This window comes from Acinonyx jubatus, chromosome D3, assembly GCF_027475565.1.
Source record: "Acinonyx jubatus isolate Ajub_Pintada_27869175 chromosome D3, VMU_Ajub_asm_v1.0, whole genome shotgun sequence".
Taxonomy (NCBI): Eukaryota; Metazoa; Chordata; class Mammalia; order Carnivora; family Felidae; genus Acinonyx; species Acinonyx jubatus.
In genome coordinates, this window is record NC_069392.1 from 78,089,289 (window position 1) to 78,107,683 (window position 18,395).

Sequence of the window (18,395 nt, forward strand, 5' to 3'; positions counted from 1 at the left end):
AACGTTAATTATTTTAAGATCAACAGTCTTACTAATTTTTTTCTGAAGCATTCTAAAGCATTCTAAATTTTCTGAAGCACCTACTTTTTAATTTTTCAATCAACTTTATTAAAGTATAATTTATATATAAAAATGGACCCATTTTAAGTTTTATGTTTTGGCAAGTATGTACTCACATAAATAAACAGAATCGAGATCTAGAATAGTTTTCTCTTTCTAAGAAGTTCCCCCATGTCCCTCTGCAGACAATCCCTGCTCTATAGTCCTGACCATAAGCAATCACTAATCCGTCTTCTGTGATTCACGATTAATGTTGAGAGGCGCCTGGGTGGCTCAGTTGGTTATGCGTCCGACTTCGGTTCAGGTCATGATCTTGCGGTTTGTGAATTTGAGCAACGCATCAGGCTCTGTGCTTGACAGCTCAGAGCCTGGGGCCCGCTTCGGATTCTGTGTCTCCCTCTTTCTCTGCCCCTCCCCTGCTCATGCTCTGTCTCTCTCTCAAAAATAAATAATAAACATTAAAAAAAAATTCAAGCAAAATGTTCAAGCATTAATGTTGAATGTTCTAGATCATCACTGAGATGGAATCATAATACATAGTTTATTATATCTATTTTCATTTAGCATGTTTTTGAGATTCATGCAGGTGATTTAGTTGTTTTTTCCTTTTTAATATTAAGAAGTCTCCCACTGTAGGGATATACCACAAATTGTTTATGTATTAACCTCTTGAAGGATATGTGAATTGTTTCCAGTTTCTGGCTATTATAAATAAAGCTTCTTAAAACAGCAAATGCACAGGACTTTCTGTATACATGCTTTCATTTCTCTTGGGTAAATATGCAGAATGAGAATTGCTGGGTTAAATGGCAAGCAGATGTTTAAATTCATATAAAGAACTGCCAAACTTTCCAAATTGCCCTACACACCTGTTATACACTCTGTTTTTTCAGAAAGTGCTTTAAAACTTTATTGACAATCTATAATTTTGCTATAAGTGCCATTTAAGAATTTAACCTAATTTTTAGAGTAAGTGTAATGTGCTTTACATTCTTTTATATATTGTGTATCACATATCTCCATAGTAAGAGTATTCAATTATAGCACTAGCTACTTACCATTGACTGTCTACTCTGCATCAGATCCTGCATTGGGTACTTTACTTACATTCTCTCCTCTAATCCTCAGAATCTGCTTTGTCAACTATGTATTAGAACCCCATTTTCATAGCAAAGAGTCTAATGGGGCCTAAGTGATCCTCCCAAGATAGTAAGGGGAAGAGCTGAGATTTGAATCCTGGGTCACATCACTGGAGAGCCTGAGCTTTTTCTAACACTTATTCAGATAACCAGTGTGTCCAGAACTGATCTCAGTATCTTTCTTTGAGGGGCTGGATGGCATTATGGGAAAGAGTGTGTACCGAAGCATTCCACTGCAGGGATTCAAATCCTGTCTTCTCTACTTACTGGCAGTGTGACTTAAAGCAAGTTATTTAACTTCTTTGTGCCTCAGTTTCCTCATCCGTTAAATGGCGATAACAATAGTACCTTCCTGAGGTGTTATTAGAATTGAGTGAATATGTGTAAAATACGCAGAAGAACACCGACCAGAGTCAGCACTCATTAAGTATTAGCTAATATTGTTCCCGATGTACATGAAGCTGGACTCATCATGTGAGAAAAACTTGTTTGCCGTCCTTGTTGAGTTTAAAATCTAATTGAATAGATGTAAATCTCTTAGAGAACCAAATCCCAAACTATGTTTCATACCAATGCGTCAACTTTAGCTTCATTGCTCTGCTGCTACTTTCCTTATCTGTATGGGTATTTTTTTTTTTTAAATTCTGGTAAGAACACTTAACATGAGATCCACCCTCTTAAATTTTTAAGTGTACAATACAGTTGTTAACTATACGCACCATGTTGTACAGCAGATGCCTAGAATTGATTCATCTTGCAAAACTGAGATTTTTCTAGCTATTGAACAACAACTCCCATTTCTCCTCCCCCCACCCAGTCCCTGGAGACCATCATTCCACTCTCCACTTCCATAAGTCTGACTCTCTTAGATTATCTCACGTAAGAAGGGTCATGCAGTGTCTGTCCTTCTATGACTAGCTCATCTCAGCCAGCGTAATGTCCTCCAGGCCAGAAGTGTCTGATAGCCCCAGTTGCTCCATTTATTTGCCAACATATTTGGTGTTTTATCCTGCTTAATTTCACCTTTCCTAAAGTGGGAGTGTCCTTGTAACCTACTGTGGTTTTAATTTACAGTTCCCCAATGACCAGTGACATTCAGCAACTTCTCATGTTTGTTTTTTTTTAATTTTTTTAAAATTTTTTTTTAATGTTTATTTATTTTGGGGACAGAGAGACAGAGCATGAATGGGGGAGGGGCAGAGAGAGAGGGAGACACAGAATCGGAAGCAGGCTCCAGGCTCCGAGCCATCAGCCCAGAGCCCAACGTGGGGCTCGAACTCACAGACCGTGAGATCATGACCTGAACTGAAGTCGGACGCTTAACCAACTGAGCCACCCAGGCGCCCCAACTTCTCATGTTTAACGGACATTTTCTTAATGCTCTTCCCCCCCCTTTTCATTTTTTTAAGCTTATTTCTTTATTTTGAGAGAGAGAGAGGGAGAGAGAGAAGGAGAGAGAGAGAGAGAATGAGAATCCCAAGCAGGCTCCCCACAGAGCTGGATGGAGGGCATGAACCCACAAACTGTGCGATCGTGACCTAAGCCAAAAACAAGAGTCAGACACTTAACCTACTAAGTCACCCAGGTGCCCCTCCCTTTTCATTTTTAAGTGTTTTTCAAAAAGCAGTCCTTTTAAATTTTGGTTAAGTTCAATTAATTTTTCTTTGACTTATTTATTTTGTGTCCTACATAAGGAATTTTTGTAAGTGACAGCACTTTTTTAAATACAGATTTTTAATCTTTTTTATTTGAAAGTAACTTCAAACTGAGAAAATAGTTGCAAGAATAACGGTACAAAAACCAGTATACCCCTTAGCCACACACATCTAATGTTCACACTTTCCCCATTTCCTTTATCATTTTTTTGTCTTGCCTCTCCTCTCCCTTCCTCATCTATCTTACCCCTCGTGTACGTACATGCACACCCACGTGTGTATGCACGTGTATACAATTACGTAATATTGTTTTGGAAGCATCTGAGGATAAGTTACATACTCTGTGGCCCTTAAGCTCTAAATACTTCAGTGTTTATTTCCTGAGAACAGTGGTACTCTCTTACAGCAGTTGTCAACTTCAGTAAATTCAACATTGGCATTTCATCTCATCTACCATCTGTACTCCAATTTTTGAAGTGCCCCAATAATGTTCTTTATAGCATTTTTATAGCTCTACTGAGGCATAACTGGTCTATAATAGATTGTACAGATTTAAAATGTACAATAAACACAGGCGAGATAATGAACATACCCATAACCCTCAAAACTTTCCTCATGGCTGTGTAATTCACCCCTACATACTCTGTATTTTTTGATATTATTGCAAGTGGTAGTTTTTATTTCAATTTCTCCTCGTTAGTTCTTCAATCACCAATTTTTATACACTCACCTTGTATCCTGCAACAGTGATAAACAAGTAGCTTTTATGTAGATACCTTTCAATTTTCTAGAGATAATTATATCATCTGTGAATAAAGGACTTCTTCCTTGTCAATATAAATGTCTTTCATTTTTATCTCATGTTTAGTGTACTGTCCAGAATCTCCAGTATTCTCCGGATGAATAGAAGCGGTAACAATAAAAATCCTTGCCTTGTTTCCAATCTTAGGGTGAAAGTTGCCAGTTTTCCAGGCTCTGTAGATTTCCCTTATTAAGTTAAAGAAATTCACTTCTACTCTTGATATCACTGTCACATCCTAAAATCATGAATGGATGGTGGATGCTGTCAAATGCTTTTTACTGGACCTATTGAGATGATCGTGAGTATTTGTTTTTTCTATTTCAGTCTCTTAATGTGGTGAATTATATTGATTGGATTACAAATGTTAAAACGAGCTTGCATTCCCACTTGGTCATTATTAAGTAATATCTTTTCTATAGACTGTTGGATTTCATTTGCTAAAATACCGTTTAGCATTTTAAAGCAATGTTTATGAAAGATATTAGACTATAATTTTCTTTTCTTGTGATGTCTTTGGTTTTGGTATCAATGAGTTTGGAAGTATTGCTTTTATTTTTTGGAAGAGTATGTGTAGAATGTGTATTATTTCTTCTGTTACTGTGTAACAATTTGCCAGTGAAACCAATGGCTTGAAGTCTTCTTTGTGGGAAGGTTTTCAACTATAAATGCAATTTCTTCATATATATAGGGATATTCAGATTATTTACTAATTGTTGAGTGAGTTTTGGTAGTTACATCCTTTAAGAAATTTGTCCATTTCAGGGGCGCCTCAGTAGCTCGGTCAGTTGAGCTTCCGACTTTGGCTCAGGTCATGATCTCATGTTCTGTGAGTTCAAGCCCTGCATCAAGCCCTGTGCTGACAGCTCAGAGCCTAGAGCCTGCTTTGGATTCTGTCTCCCTCTCTCTCTGCCCCTCCCCAACTGGCACTCTGTCTCTGTCTCTCAAAAATAAATAAACATTAAAAAAATAAAAAAATAAAAGAATTTGTCCGTTTCATACAAATTGTTAAATTTATTGGTCTAAAATTATTCATAACATTTTATTAAATTATTCTCCTTTTTTCTATCCTCCAGTCCAGGACAGAGTCTATCAAATATCATATTGAGTTGTTTAAAGTAAGCCAATTTTCAAGCACTTAATTCATTTCAGTTAGATCTTAAACTCTAGTCAGAGCTAAAGTATACATGGTATATTTGAATATACAGAAACTCACACTGATTTAAATATCTCTTGTTTATCATGGAAAAGTTAGTACTCTCTTTATCATGATTACAAATAAGCAAACACCTAGATCACTTCTCACTTTCATTTGCATTTACAAATAACTCTCTGGACTTATCTTCTCTTTTTCCCATTGCTATTACACAGCTTTTCGGAATAGAGTAACAAAGTCTGTGTGTTAAAGGATCATATAAATTTTCTACTATCCAAAAGCTTATTTAAGTAGTGAAACAAAAATTTTATTTGAGAATGTTGACCTTCCTAGAGCTGTAATAGCCAAAACAAAAATTGTGCTGTTGTATAAGAACAGCAGGATCCCAGTCATATCACTCCTTGTCTTAGTCTCCTTACTCCTAAAAAAAGACACCGTCAGCCTGATTCTATGACAGAAGTCCAGTGGAAAGTAACCAAGACATGTAAGGTACAAATGTAAAGTGCTAGGAATACTCTAAACAACTAAATTGTTGATTAAAGCAACTCAACTTTTATTTTTATTTTTCAAATGGAACTCAAAATAGCTGAGTTTACATTATTTTGAAAGAAAGTAATAGAAAAGAAAAAGGCATACTGTATTTTTCTATTCCAGTCAAGTCAACTTCATAACTCCTTGATTACAGACTTGGAATATTCATTATCACCAAATATTAATGACATACACACTGTATTTTTATTTAATATTTCTCAGTGTCCAGTTGGGTTCTATTTTCAAAAGAGCTTGTGTTTTTTACTTCTCCACATTCACAACCACCACAAAAGTTCATCATTTCCTTACCTGGACCACTGCAAAAACCTATAAATGGGTTTCCCCACTAAACTCCATGATACAAATTTTTCCCTTCCTCAAAGTAATTATCATATATTGTACTCTACAAATCCTACTAAATTTCATTGGTGATTATATTTTATTCTAATTGGTCTTCAGGAATTTTATACACAGGTCTTAACCCCAAACTCATGTATTCCTAGCCTATTTTCAAGTGATCTTTATACTTAAATAATTTATTTCAATATAAGGAAAATAAGGTCAAATAAGGATATTAAAAAGAATTCCAGGAAGGAAGGCTCCTGGGTGGCTCAGTCTGTTGAGCGTCCAACTCTTGATTTCAGTTCAGGACATGGTCCCAGGGTAAAGGGACTGAGCCCTGTACTGGGCTCCATGCTGAGCATGGAGTCTGCTTAAGTTTCTCTCTCTCTCCCCCCACCTCAGGCCCTTCCCCCACTAAAATAAGAAAAATAATAAAGTAAAAAATTAAAATTAAAAAAAAAAAGAATTTCAGGGGCGCCTGGGTGACTCAGTTAAGTGGCCGACTTTGGCTCAGGTCATGATCTCACGGTCCATGAGTTTGAGCCCCACACTGGGCTCTTTGCTGACAGCTTGGAGCCTGGAGCCTGCTTCCTATTCTGTGTCTCTCTCTCTCTCTCTCTCTCTCTCTCTGCCCCTCTCCCACTCACACTCTGTCTCTCCCAAAAGTAAATAGACATTAAAAAAATTAAAAAAAAAAAAGAATTTCAGGAAGGAAAATTAAATGAGAATATAGCTGATCCTTTTTTCTTTAACATCATGTTAGAGATAACTACTTAATCAGGTAATAACTTGATTATGATCCCATATCTCCACCAGAATGCAATGATACTGAATTTAGAATCTCACACCTCATTTCCACAGAAAATTCCAATTAATAAATGCAGAAGGATTGAGGGAAATATAAAATTACAACTAGGTAAACACCACAGTAATAGTTATTGCCACCAAGATCCATTGATAAATGCTAAACTGAGTGGGCGAAAGTTTGAAGCAAAACAGGATATTTGCAGTCTCAAAAGAATCTCTCCTAAATATATATTAATTACAAAGGAAAAAGAGTAACTTACAATGGAGAAACCCCTCAGACATCACCACACCAAGGGGTCAAGGCTAACCTAACCAGTAATAAGATACATTAACATCATATAACCCTAATATGGAACACTAAGAAAGGCACGACATAATATTTTTGGCAAAAGAATATGTGGTATACTTTCCAAAAATGCTAACCTCGATCTATTCAGGGGAGTGTATCAGATTGAGAAACAGTCCACAAAAGAATGGACCAGTACTTTTCAGAAGTATCATAGGCATAAAACACAATGAAAGACTGAGGAACTGTCATAGAATGGAGGCTGAAGAGACATAACTAAATACACTAAGGAAACCTGGATTGGATCCTGAGCCAGAAAATATACAATAGTGGAAAACCTGGTGAATTTCAACTAAGAACGGTAGTTTAGTTGATAGTATTGGACAACTGTTAATGTCCTGGTGTTTGATAATTATACTGTAGTTCTATGTTCACATTAGGTGCAGTGGGTGAAGAGTGTATAATAACACAATCACTCTCTGTAGTATTTTTGTAACTTCTCTACAGATCTAAAAATATTTCAAAATAAAAAGTAGAAAAAAATTACTTTGGAGCCTAAGCCTGTACTCAAAAGATAACACTGGCTAGAGCCAGAGTTGTAACCACCACAAATTTTATGGATAGCTGTGATTTCATGTAACCTTTGTTCTTGTAAATAAAGGTTATTTCCTAAGCTCACAGGCTTGAAGCGATTTAATGCTCACATCAGCTTCAACCATACTAAAAAGCTCATTATTTAAAGATGGTGTTTTGCAGTTCTCTCAGGCTTTTCTTCAGTTCACTCTTCTTTCAGCTTCTCCAGCTGGATAATTTCGATTGGCCCCAGCTCCACATTCTTCTTTCCACCTGTCCAAATTTCTGTTAGATTCATCTAGTGAATGCTGCATTCCAATTATTGTACTTTTCAGCTTCAGTATGTCCATTTGGTTCTTCTTCATAATTTCTATCTCTTTACTGATGCTCTCATTATTCATGCATCACTTTCTGATTTTCTTTAGTTTTTTGTCCATCATTTCCCTTGCCATTTTAAGCATATTTAAGACAGTTTACTGAAGTCTTTGTGTAATAAGTCCAAAGTCTAGACTTCCTCAAGAATCATTTCTGTTGATTTTTTTCTCCTTTGAATGAGCCATATTCTCCTGATTTCTTTCTGTGCCTTGGAATTTTTTGTTGAAAACTTGCATTTTTAATATTACAGTGTGGTAATCCTGGAAATCAGATTCTCCTCCTTCACCAGGGCTTACTTATGTTGAATTTTGATGGTGTCAGTCATCTGTTTGTTTTGCTAAGCCTGACCAATTTCTCCTTGCATGGAGCTCACAGATCCACCAGATGTGGAAGGGACCTATTAGGTCTTTTCCCAGCATGCATTCCATGCATTTGGGGTTATATGTGGGGGAAGGGGGAATGTGAGACAAAAGTCGGCCTCTGCATTGGTCTCTCAGGAAGCCACCAGATCATAGTATTTTAAGAACAAAATCCAAAGTAAATACCAGTAAGTCACACCAGGAATACAGGCCGCAGTCCCCACAGGTGCTGCCCCTGCCACATCAGTGAATGGAGATGGTAATCCAGTGGGTAAAAACACCACTGCGTTCTCTTACCAAAACCCAACTGCCCTTTTCTTCATTAAGCAGTCTGCTAGTTGCCATAAATATTGGATCAGATTCTAGAGTTCCAAAAAAGCCAATTCTATCACTCTTTGACAGCTTGTTTGTTTCAGTAGAGGAACTGTTCTTTTAAGGGCCATACTCAGCCATTTTCTGTGATGTCATCTAGAGACTGTGTTAACTACTTTTGATAGCTAATAAAAATATAGAAACCTGCCATGTGAGGAGCAAATATTGCCAGTCAAAACTGTAAGAAAGTAGTTGAGACCTGCACGCAAGAGATTATCAGGTAAACTAGTAAGCTATGTAATTAACACTAGTTCATATGCTTCTTTATACTTAATATTTTGGGGTGTATATTTTTTTCAGCATGAGGTATGTCACTTCCAAGTGACAACGGTATGTGACTTTACACGTGTCATGTAAGAACTAATTATCAAATTTCCTCATAGCCAGTAACCACCAGAGGTTGCTAGTTATGCAGATGATTCATGTTCAGCTGTACACTTGAGAAGAATTCGCATTTTTTTCTTCATACCTAATGTCCTTTATCTGTTCCAGGATATCACAGTACAGTTACCTGTCATGCCTCCTTAGGCTTCTCTTGGTTGTGACAATTTCTCAGAGTTTGCTTGTTTTGAAGACTTGCAAGTTCCGAAGAGTACTAGTCAGGTATATTGTAGGAGGCTCCTCTATTGGAATTTGATGTTTTTTTCATGGTTAATTAGAAGGGGGTTATGGATTTGGGGGAGGAAAACTCCATGTGTAAAATGCCGCTCTTAGCACATATCAAGGGTGCATACCATCAACATGACTTATCACCATCGATATTAAACTTGATCATCTGCTGAGGGAGTGTTTGTCAGGTTTCTCCACAATAAAGTTAATGATTTCCCCTCCCCTTTCATATTATGCTCTTTGGAAGGAACCCACTATGTGCAACCAATACTTACGGAATGAGGAGTTATGGGGAGTTATACTCTATCTACTAAGACCATCAAGTACCTACATAAATTATTTGCAATTCTTCTACGCAGAGGATACACATTTTAAACTCAGCCACTTATGTGATTAAAAGCTGTCATTCTACAAGATTCGATTAACATTATAATCACCAATATTTCCATTCATGCTTTCCCCATTCTACTTAGAAATTAATTTTTACCAGTATATATGCAAAGTCCTTACTCCTTTTATGAGCCTATTCTAGCCAGCATTATCAAAAAATTTATGTTATTTAAATATTTAGGCACACATGTATTCTATTATAACTATACTACAATTCATTTGAAAATTATCCTGATAGACGTTGTCCCCGATTGTCATTACTACAAAGAATTCTGCAATTTTGCATACCTCCCCTGGTAAAATTGGGAGATTCTCAGAAGACAAACAGAATGATGATTCATTACAAAATTAATTTGGCGGATTGCAATTACCTTTTTCTCTTTTATATAAAATGAAATAGAAGGGAATACAATAGGATAGAGAATACATCACAATAAAGTACTTCAGAAGTAGTAAGGTAAAGGATTGTTTTGAAAAAGTATTGTTAATTTTTCTATGTATGTGCATGCATACGAATATAGCACACTGTAGTGAAATATCTATTTCAAACTATTTTATGTACACATAAGTTTGAAAACCATGTCTGTTAAGTGGAATTGCTAGAATAAACCGTATTCTCAACTTCACAAGATAGTAGCAAAGTGTCAATCACAATTTAGATGTATATCGACAGTATATGAGATTCCTATTTTCTCTAAATCCCCACAATTGACTGGCATTATCCTATTTACCTTAAGCCAATCTAAACAGGACAAAATGGCATCCTGTGGTTTGGGCATCTATTTGCCTTATTACTAGTGAGCATGAACATCTTTTCATGTTTTTACTGGCCAGTTGGGTTTCCTATCTTTTCAACTGTGTGTGTCTATATCTTTTGATCAAATAGGATTATAGTTGTTGGCCTTACTTCTTTGACTTGTACATTATATTATATGCAGTTGTATGTGTGTGTGTCTCTACATATAGATAGAAACATGTATATACTTACATAAAAATTGTGGTGGTTTTTGTTAAATAGAAGCTTTAGAAGTTTAATGTAACATAATTCACCAAATTTATCCTTTCTGGACTGAACTTTTCTGTGTTTTCTACGAGAAAATTTCTCGTCTTATGTTGCATAAAAATAGTTTTAAATTTTTTTCACACGTCATTATCTAGAACGTATTTGTACATGGTGTGAGATAGAGCTCTAATTTTACGTTTTTAACCAATGGACAGAAGCACTAGTATAGTTACCACTTTAGAATGTATTAAGATAAATTCCACATCAGATACAAATACAGGCAACAAATTTTAAATTCAATTCTTGTCTTTGGCTATTCGTAATAAAAACTGGAAACAATATCTAACAAAAGGAACAGATACAGTTTTTATTCATAATGAAATACCCTACAGCATTGAAAATTAGTTAAGCCCACACCTATGCCAAGGACATACCTCACAAATATAAAAATTGATAAAGAAAAATTTTAAAGGGATTGGCTGTCCTTTTCTCCCCAACACAGCCAAATTTTTTGAAAATAATATGACCTCTTTTTCCTTGATCTTCTAAATCTCAAACAAATTGAGACTTGTTTCCATTACATCAGAGAAAGAGAGAGCTTTCACTAACATAATGTAGCCAATATTGCAAAATCCAGTGGCTTTCAGTCTTCCATCTTCCATTCAGTTTGTGTCTATTGACCATGATCTCTTTCTTAAATAGCTCTCATTTCTTGGCTGTTGTGGACATTCCTCCAGTTTTCCTTCTACTTCTCTGTCCAAAGAAGAATGGTCTCTGTCTGGTCATTGCGTTTTAGAGTTACTCAAAACTTGATCTTAGGCTTTTATTCTCACTTTTATACTTCCTATTGTTTTTAAGATTTTATTTTTAAGTAATCTTGATACCCATTGTTGGGCTCAAACTCACAACCCCGAGATCAAGAGTCTCATGCTTCACCAACTGAGCCAGCCAGGCACCCCTCCGTCCATGTAGGCTTTTTTGATCCACCCTTGGCTTCAGCTCGCACCTATATGCAAGTCTTACAAACAGCTCCAAATCTCTGTATGTAACTCCAACCTTAACACAACCACTTGAGACACAAACTGAATTATGTTTAAAACCAAACTCACGATATCCCCCGTGAACCCTGTTTAGGTAGTAACCCCCCTACCTCCTTAGTGTTTACAGTCTCAGGGGATGGCACCACCTTGCACTCAGGTACACAAGAGAACCAGCAGTCATTCTTTACAACTTTTCCCTGTATAGCCACATATTACTTTTTGATTTTGCTTTTTTCAAAATGCAAATCTGAACATCTCTCCCCTTGTGTAAAACCCTTCAGGGCCTCTCTCCCATCCTAATCAAGACTAGAAGCCTTAATATGGTTAACAAGGTGTTACAGGGCCTGGCCTCTGCCTCCCTTTCTAGCCTTGCCTCATGACACTCCCCCTTGCTTTAAGGCATCTCGCCACATTGGTCTTTTTCATTTAAGTGGCCTATGCTTCCTACTGTTATAGACCTCTGCATAATTCGCACTTCCAACCCACCCTCCATCCTCTCTCACTCCATTGTTTCATGACATCTGCTTGCATTTTTCAAGCATTACTTCCTCAGGGACTATGCAGTCCAAACCAAAACCCAAAACCAGTACTTCAGTTTGTTAGTACATAGCTATGTCCTTTATGATTTGGATTAATGTCTGTCTCTATCACTTAACCATAATTCCATGACAGCAAGACCGGGTTTCTCCAGCACTCATTTGCTTAGTAAAGACTCAAATGTTTGCTGAATAAATTATTTAGGATTATCATTTCAAATGTACATGTAATATGCACTATAGCCACTAGAGGCTGCCTTGCTTCTCTTTTTATTCCTCCAGAAAACAGGAACTATGAAGATTCAGGATACTTAAAAAAACAAAACAAAATAAAACAAAACACCAAACTTTTATGCTTAAGTCACTTACTATACATAAAATGGCAGTGATTCCAAAATATCATCCTTTACATACTACCTATTTTATTATTGCCCAGCACATGTATATTAAATAACATTATTACTTAATATTTCTCTTTAAAGAGAATAACATTTTATTCAGATTTATTGAAAAAGAAAACTCTGTCATCGTCGAATCATTTGGAAACCTCTCAAAATAAATGAATAACTACAAAAAATTTTAAAACACCTACGTATCCATGTTCCAATAAAAGTGATTTAGCTTATTCCTGTGGAATATTTACCATGCATTGAAAAACCATTAAAAAATTAGCCATTTCTAAAACTTTAATCAACCCAAAATTTGCATTTAAAATGTTATTTGTGGTTATTTTAAGACTATTAAAGCCAAAAATTATTTTTTAAGCCCTAAAATATTTGAACTGTTTAAAAGAAAAAACAATATTTAACATTTCATTGCTAAGATACAAGCTTAGATGACTGTCCTCATTATTCAATGAAACTTTAGCCGTAAAGACCTACACTAATGCAAATTTTGCTAAGTAGAAAATTTCCCAACCACATTCATAATAAATTATCATAAGTAGCAATCAGCAATTATTAATATTCTGGTTTGTGCCACTTCTTAAACATTTTTATTGATAATTAAACCTTTGTGTATTGCGGAAAAGCAAAGCACTTACTGAGAAGATGGCCAGTTGATGTGTTGTGGTCTTGAAAGGTCATATAAACAAGTCCATGATTACAGGTTGTGAAGAAGAATCAGGAAACTACAGATTTGTATAGGAAGTCAATCATGGAAGCAATTCTACATCCAACTTCTTACAGCTCTCTGAGAAGACATATTTTAAATCTGTTTTCAAGTTACATTTTGGAAATCAGACCCTAAATTAAAGATACTCCCTTTGCACCCTACTGACTTGTTTTTTTTCCAGCTTTAGCTACTAAATAGTTGATATTTGTTTTATTTTTTAAAACCTCTCAAATATTTTCAATATATACTAATATTGCACTAATTGAAAACTGACTATAGTAACAACATTTATGGTGTACTAGGTACCAAGCACTGTGACAAGCACATTCCTAATTGTGTACTTTCATTACCCCCTTGACAGATAGATGTTAAGGGAGACTGAGAGAAGTTAAGTAATTTTTTTAAGGTCTCGCAGCAAATAATAGGTAGAACTGGGATGTAAACTCTGGGCTCTCCTACGTAATAAGCAAAAGCCTCTTCAGGGACTCTAAGTGCAGGAGATTCAAAAAATTCCATTACAGGGATGGAAATACTGTATGTAAATAATCCATTTCCAATCATGCCCTTTCCATGCCAATCACTAGTCCCTCCCATTCCTCCATTCCAGAAATTGATTCCCTTTCAATCTCTCTGGAAAATTCAATTACAGTAAATATCAGCAATACTTTGTGCTAATAAATAGTAACAGGATACAGCATTAGCTATTTTGATACTATTTTCCTAAGATCGGGATCTTTTTTTCATATTTTTCTACAATGTATAGCACAGAAAAATATTTAGAATTTGAACATCAGCAGCTAACGTTCTATAAAAAATATTTTGAGGGGCGCCTGGGTGGCTCAGTTGGTTAAGCATCTGACTTCGGCTCAGGTCATGATCTCGCGGTCCCTGAGTTCGAGCCCCACGTCAGGCTCTGTGCTGACAGCTCAGAGCCTGGAGCCTGTTTCAGATTCTGTGTCTCCCTCTCTCTGACCCTCCCCCGTTCATGCTCTGTCTCTCTCGGTCTCAAAAATAAAGGTTAAAAAAAAATTTTTTTTAATAAATAAATAAATAAAAAATATTTTGAATTCCTAAGTACTAACAGTGTCAAAAAAAAACTTCTAGCAAAAACAAAAGAAAAAAACCCCAAAGCCTCATTCAAATGAAAATCTTAGTTTACTGAGTCTGGGTAAACTGAAAGCCGACACTTAACTGTTGGCATACTTTTACACGTAAACCAATAACCTGACCTATGGTTATATAAGAATGCTCTATTTTTATTTTTCCACAGAGCTAAAGGAGATACTTTACTACTTCCATGTAACGTGTAACTTGCCTGATAACACAATTACTGCCACCTATTTATTTTGGTGCTTACAGGGAGCTATACAGACAGAGAGGAAATTTAAAACCTTGCAAAAGCGGCAATCTATGGGTGAAGAAAATAGAAGCTCTTCGGAATAGCGTTCCAATGCTGTTGACTGGAAACTAACATCCCTTTACCACTCGCACGGTGATCAGGGAATGACATAGAAGATAAACGTCGAACTTCCAAACTTAGTATACTCTAGGTGCTAACATTTGATAAAGGAAATTAAAAGTGTCCAAAGCATCCAAGCTTTAAAATAATCACGTTCCACAGTCAATACCTTATTTTCAGCCTAAATGGCCAAGTCAGAAAGACTGCAAGGCATAGTGGGAGAAGAATGGCTTTGGACATAATAAGAAAACTGACTTTAAACTTCCTCGGAATGCTTCCTAGTGTTGACTTGACCAGCCATTGAACGTTTCTAGACTTCAGTTTACTTAGCTCTCTAGTGATGGGGCTGCATTTGTGCAAACTGTGTTTTAAATCCTAAGTGCTCATTGAGCCCCTCAGAGCTTGTTACACAAGCCGAGGCTTTAAGAATATTTATCCACAGATCCAGGGAAATCCAAAACCCAGAGTTCTACAGTCCAGTTACTTTCTCCACCTCCCGCACCCCACCCTTTTGTGGCACCAACTCGGTGGCTAGAAGGCGGTCTTCCAGAAGTTCCAGCAGCCGGTGCTGTGGCCAGGCCTCCAGAGCGGACAGTCACTTGGCTGGGAAAGGAAGAGAAAGGATGTCAAATTCTAACAACTGCCCTGAGCACCTGCTACACGTGCGAGGGCAATGTCACCACCTGGCAGCAAACAACAGCAACAATAAAGTGAGAAGTATTACGGAAGCAGCGTGTCCGCAGGCGTGAGGCCAGTTTTGGTGCCACCACACCTCTGCGCTCTGGTCCCCGGGCTTACCTGGGGCTTAGCCGGGTTACGCGTAATCTCGGGAATGAGGCCTCTTCCGCGCAAAGCTAGCTCTCCTGCAGAGTTACCCTCTGCCCCCTGAAAGGACAGCCAAGAGAACGTTCCTAAACCACAGTCATAACTGCCTCTCAACCGCGGAACGCCCCCGAAACCTACCTGCCCAGAGGCTGCTCTCGCGATAATTCTAGGGCCCGTCCTTCGTAACTCCATTCCCTCCCTCCTCCTCTGGCCAATCAAACAGGAGTGTGGGCGGAGTTTTGCCTTTGAGTTGGGAGCGGGCCTTTCAATCTTTGCTCTCCGGCGTTAGAACGGGCGGGGCTGGGGCGGGGCTGGGGCGGGGCGAGGGGGCAGGACATGCACTCTTTCTCGCGAGACTGAAGACCAGGAAGACGCCTGCAGAGCCCGGCTGCTGGTGCAGCAGTGGCTGAGGCAGCGGGTGCTGCTGCATCCGGACCTCCTGCCTCAGAGTCTCCTCCTAGTCTCCGGGTGGGGAGGTGGGACGTGGCCAGGCCAAGGTTGTGGTAGTGCGCAGTGCCCGCTGCGGCTTAGGGGGAATTGAGGCTGAGGCCTGTCAGAGCCAGTCAGGGAGGCGCCCACAGTCCTGACAGGATAAGATGGCGGCGATGGCGCCTGGAGGTGGTGGCAGTGGTGGCGGCGGTGTGAATCCATTCCTCAGCGATTCGGACGAGGACGACGACGAGGTAGCGGCGACCGAGGAGCGGCGGGCAGGACTTCGGCTGGGTTCCGGGAGCGGCCTAGATCCTGGCTCTGCGGACTCGCTGTCGCCCCAGGATCCCGTGGCCTTAGGGAGCAGTGCGCGGCCAGGGCTCCCTGGGGAGGTGTCGGCGGCTGCGGTGGCACTGGGGGGCTGTGGGGAGACCCCTGCCCGCTTGTCCATTGACGCGATCGCGGCTCAGCTGTTGCGCGATCAATACTTGCTGACCGCTCTGGAGCTGCACACCGAGCTGTTAGAGAGTGGCCGCGAACTGCCTCGGCTGCGCGACTACTTCTCCAATCCAGGCAACTTCGAGAGGCAGAGTGGGACCCCGCCGGGGATGGGGGCGCCGGGGATCCCTGGAGCAGCTGGCATTGGAGGCGCAGGAGGTCGGGAACCGAGTACGACGTCTGGCGGGGGACAGCTCAGTAAGTGAACGCAGCCTGTGTCTCTGGCGAGGTGGTTGAGATTGTCGAGCAGGTAGTGAGCATTAGAAACGTTGTAGAGAGAGAGCTGGAAAGGGTGGGAGTCTTTGCGGTGGAAGCAAAAGGATCTGGCGGCGACTCTTCTCTCTTGTGTGCCTCCAACCTTGGGCTGGTCTTGCATTTGCTCCTGGGTTCCCCTGTTGGCGTCGGTCTCTAAAATATCCAGTTTCCAGTTCACTGGCTGTTACGGGGCTACAGAAGGCTCCCTTGCAAACTGGCTTATCGCCTTAGTCATTTTTTTTCCTTTTCCTCTAATCTCCTGAATCACCACTACCAGGAAACTGTGTTTCTTAAATTGCGCGCAGTAAGTCTTTGACTCAAAGTCAAGCGAGAGCAAAGAATGGGAAATGTTCTCTCCGCAAAGTCAGATCCTCTAAAGACCCTTTGTGTTTGGAGTGGCCTTCGCACTCAAAAATTGGATTTCCTGCCGCACAAAATGTGTTCTGTTTAACTAAGTCCATTCAGTTCCATTTCGATGCCTTAATTTCAGTAGTTTCCAAAATTGCGAGAAATCTAAAGAGCAGGGCGGTGGAGTTCTGCCTGTAGTCTATCTATCTCGTGATGCCACCACCTCGCAGGCTTCTTTTTCCCTGCATAACGTAGGAATTTACCTTTTTACCAAGTTATAATCATTCTTAGCACGATAAAGTAATTGTTTACCCCATCTGGCGTATATTTATAAGCGTTTCTTACGGCTTGAAAACCTACTCTCGAGGATGTCTTCTGCATTACCGGTATCCTCTTCCGGCAGGCAACTTAGATTTTCCCTTACTAATGGTGTGAGAAGTTTTAGTGTGTCAGATGAGGCCAACTGGAATTTACTAAGGAAGGTTAAATGTACGATTTTTAAACTGCAGCGCAGTTGATTGTTTTGTCTCTCCGTTCGCACGGTGCCAGAGAATTCTGTTGCCAAATCTAGACACGGTGCAAGTGCAAAGGGTGCATTTTCCATCAAGGTAAATCCCAGGCAGATTTCTGTCTTTGATACAAAATTTTCTCAGTAGGTACAACTTCCTTACTCAGTATGTAGGATAATCTTCTTTTCAGGAAGAGCTGTTCTTGTTGCCGGCCGGCCTAAATGTCTTCTTTGTCAATGCTTCCCCCTCCTCCCCCCCATGTTTAGTTAGTTGCTTGTGTCTTTTTTTTTTTTCCCCCTCAGTGTCTTGTTTCATTGTACTACTTGCATATGTAAACCGTGGTCTTTAATTGTTTTGTATTTGGTTTGTTGACAGCATCATTTTTCTCCGTTAGATAGGTACTTCTGGAGGGACCTCTATACTCTTCACACTTTGTATAGTCCCTAGCCTATTGTTGAACGTAACTTAATTACATCTTCTGTTTTTCTACTCTGTTAATATAATGAAATAGGTTATTCTTTGCTTTGTGACTTCGTTCTAGTTGAAAGAATTTCTTAGCCTACCTTATGCAGCTTGATATCACTGTTACTAGTGAAAATTTCTCTTTAAAACTTTCTGTATATAGAAATAGTTATATTTAGGGGGGCCGGAGTGGCTCAATCAGTGGAGCATCTGACTTCGGCTTAGGTCATGATCTCATGGTTCGTGGGTTCGAGCCAGACATCGGGCTCCTTGCTGTCAGAGCAGAGTCTGCTTCGGAGCCTCTGTCCCCCTCTCTCTCTGCTCCTCCCCTGCTCACGCTCGCTCTCTCTCTCAAAAATGAATAAACACTTAAAAAAAAAAAAGTTGTATTTTTGATTTAAACTCTAAGTAGTATTTTCAAAGTGAATACAAAGGACATGAACAAAAAAGAAAAAAGTAAAAATT

General features: G+C 38.9%; 2 protein-coding genes across 19 annotated transcripts in view; one reads left to right on the top strand and one right to left on the bottom strand.

The window, feature by feature from the left end:
* Positions 1-15,601, bottom strand: part of PIGN (phosphatidylinositol glycan anchor biosynthesis class N) — a 103,823-nt gene extending 88,222 nt beyond the window's left edge. For 5 of the 10 annotated variants that reach the window (XM_015077237.3, XM_053205802.1, XM_027069105.2 and 2 more), the window contains exons 1-3: positions 15,403-15,561; positions 15,129-15,207; positions 13,075-13,223 (exon numbers count right to left, since the gene is read on the bottom strand). The gene's annotated coding sequence lies outside the window, so the exon portion shown is untranslated. Of the gene's footprint in view, positions 1-13,074; positions 13,245-15,111; positions 15,208-15,402 lie in introns of all 10 variants that reach the window. The other 5 variants (XM_015077234.3, XM_053205801.1, XM_027069104.2 and 2 more) reach the window with 5 other exon arrangements.
* A 174-nt stretch (positions 15,602-15,775) lies between these two features.
* RELCH (RAB11 binding and LisH domain, coiled-coil and HEAT repeat containing) overlaps positions 15,776-18,395 on the top strand; it is a 114,137-nt gene continuing 111,517 nt past the window's right edge. For all 9 annotated transcript variants that reach the window (XR_008291529.1, XM_027069116.2, XM_027069111.2 and 6 more), the window contains exon 1: positions 15,776-16,554. Coding sequence is in view for 8 of the 9 variants with exons in the window: in XM_027069116.2 (XP_026924917.1) it covers positions 16,026-16,554 (529 nt within the window). In the remaining variant the exon portion in view is untranslated. The remainder of the gene's footprint in view (positions 16,555-18,395) is intronic.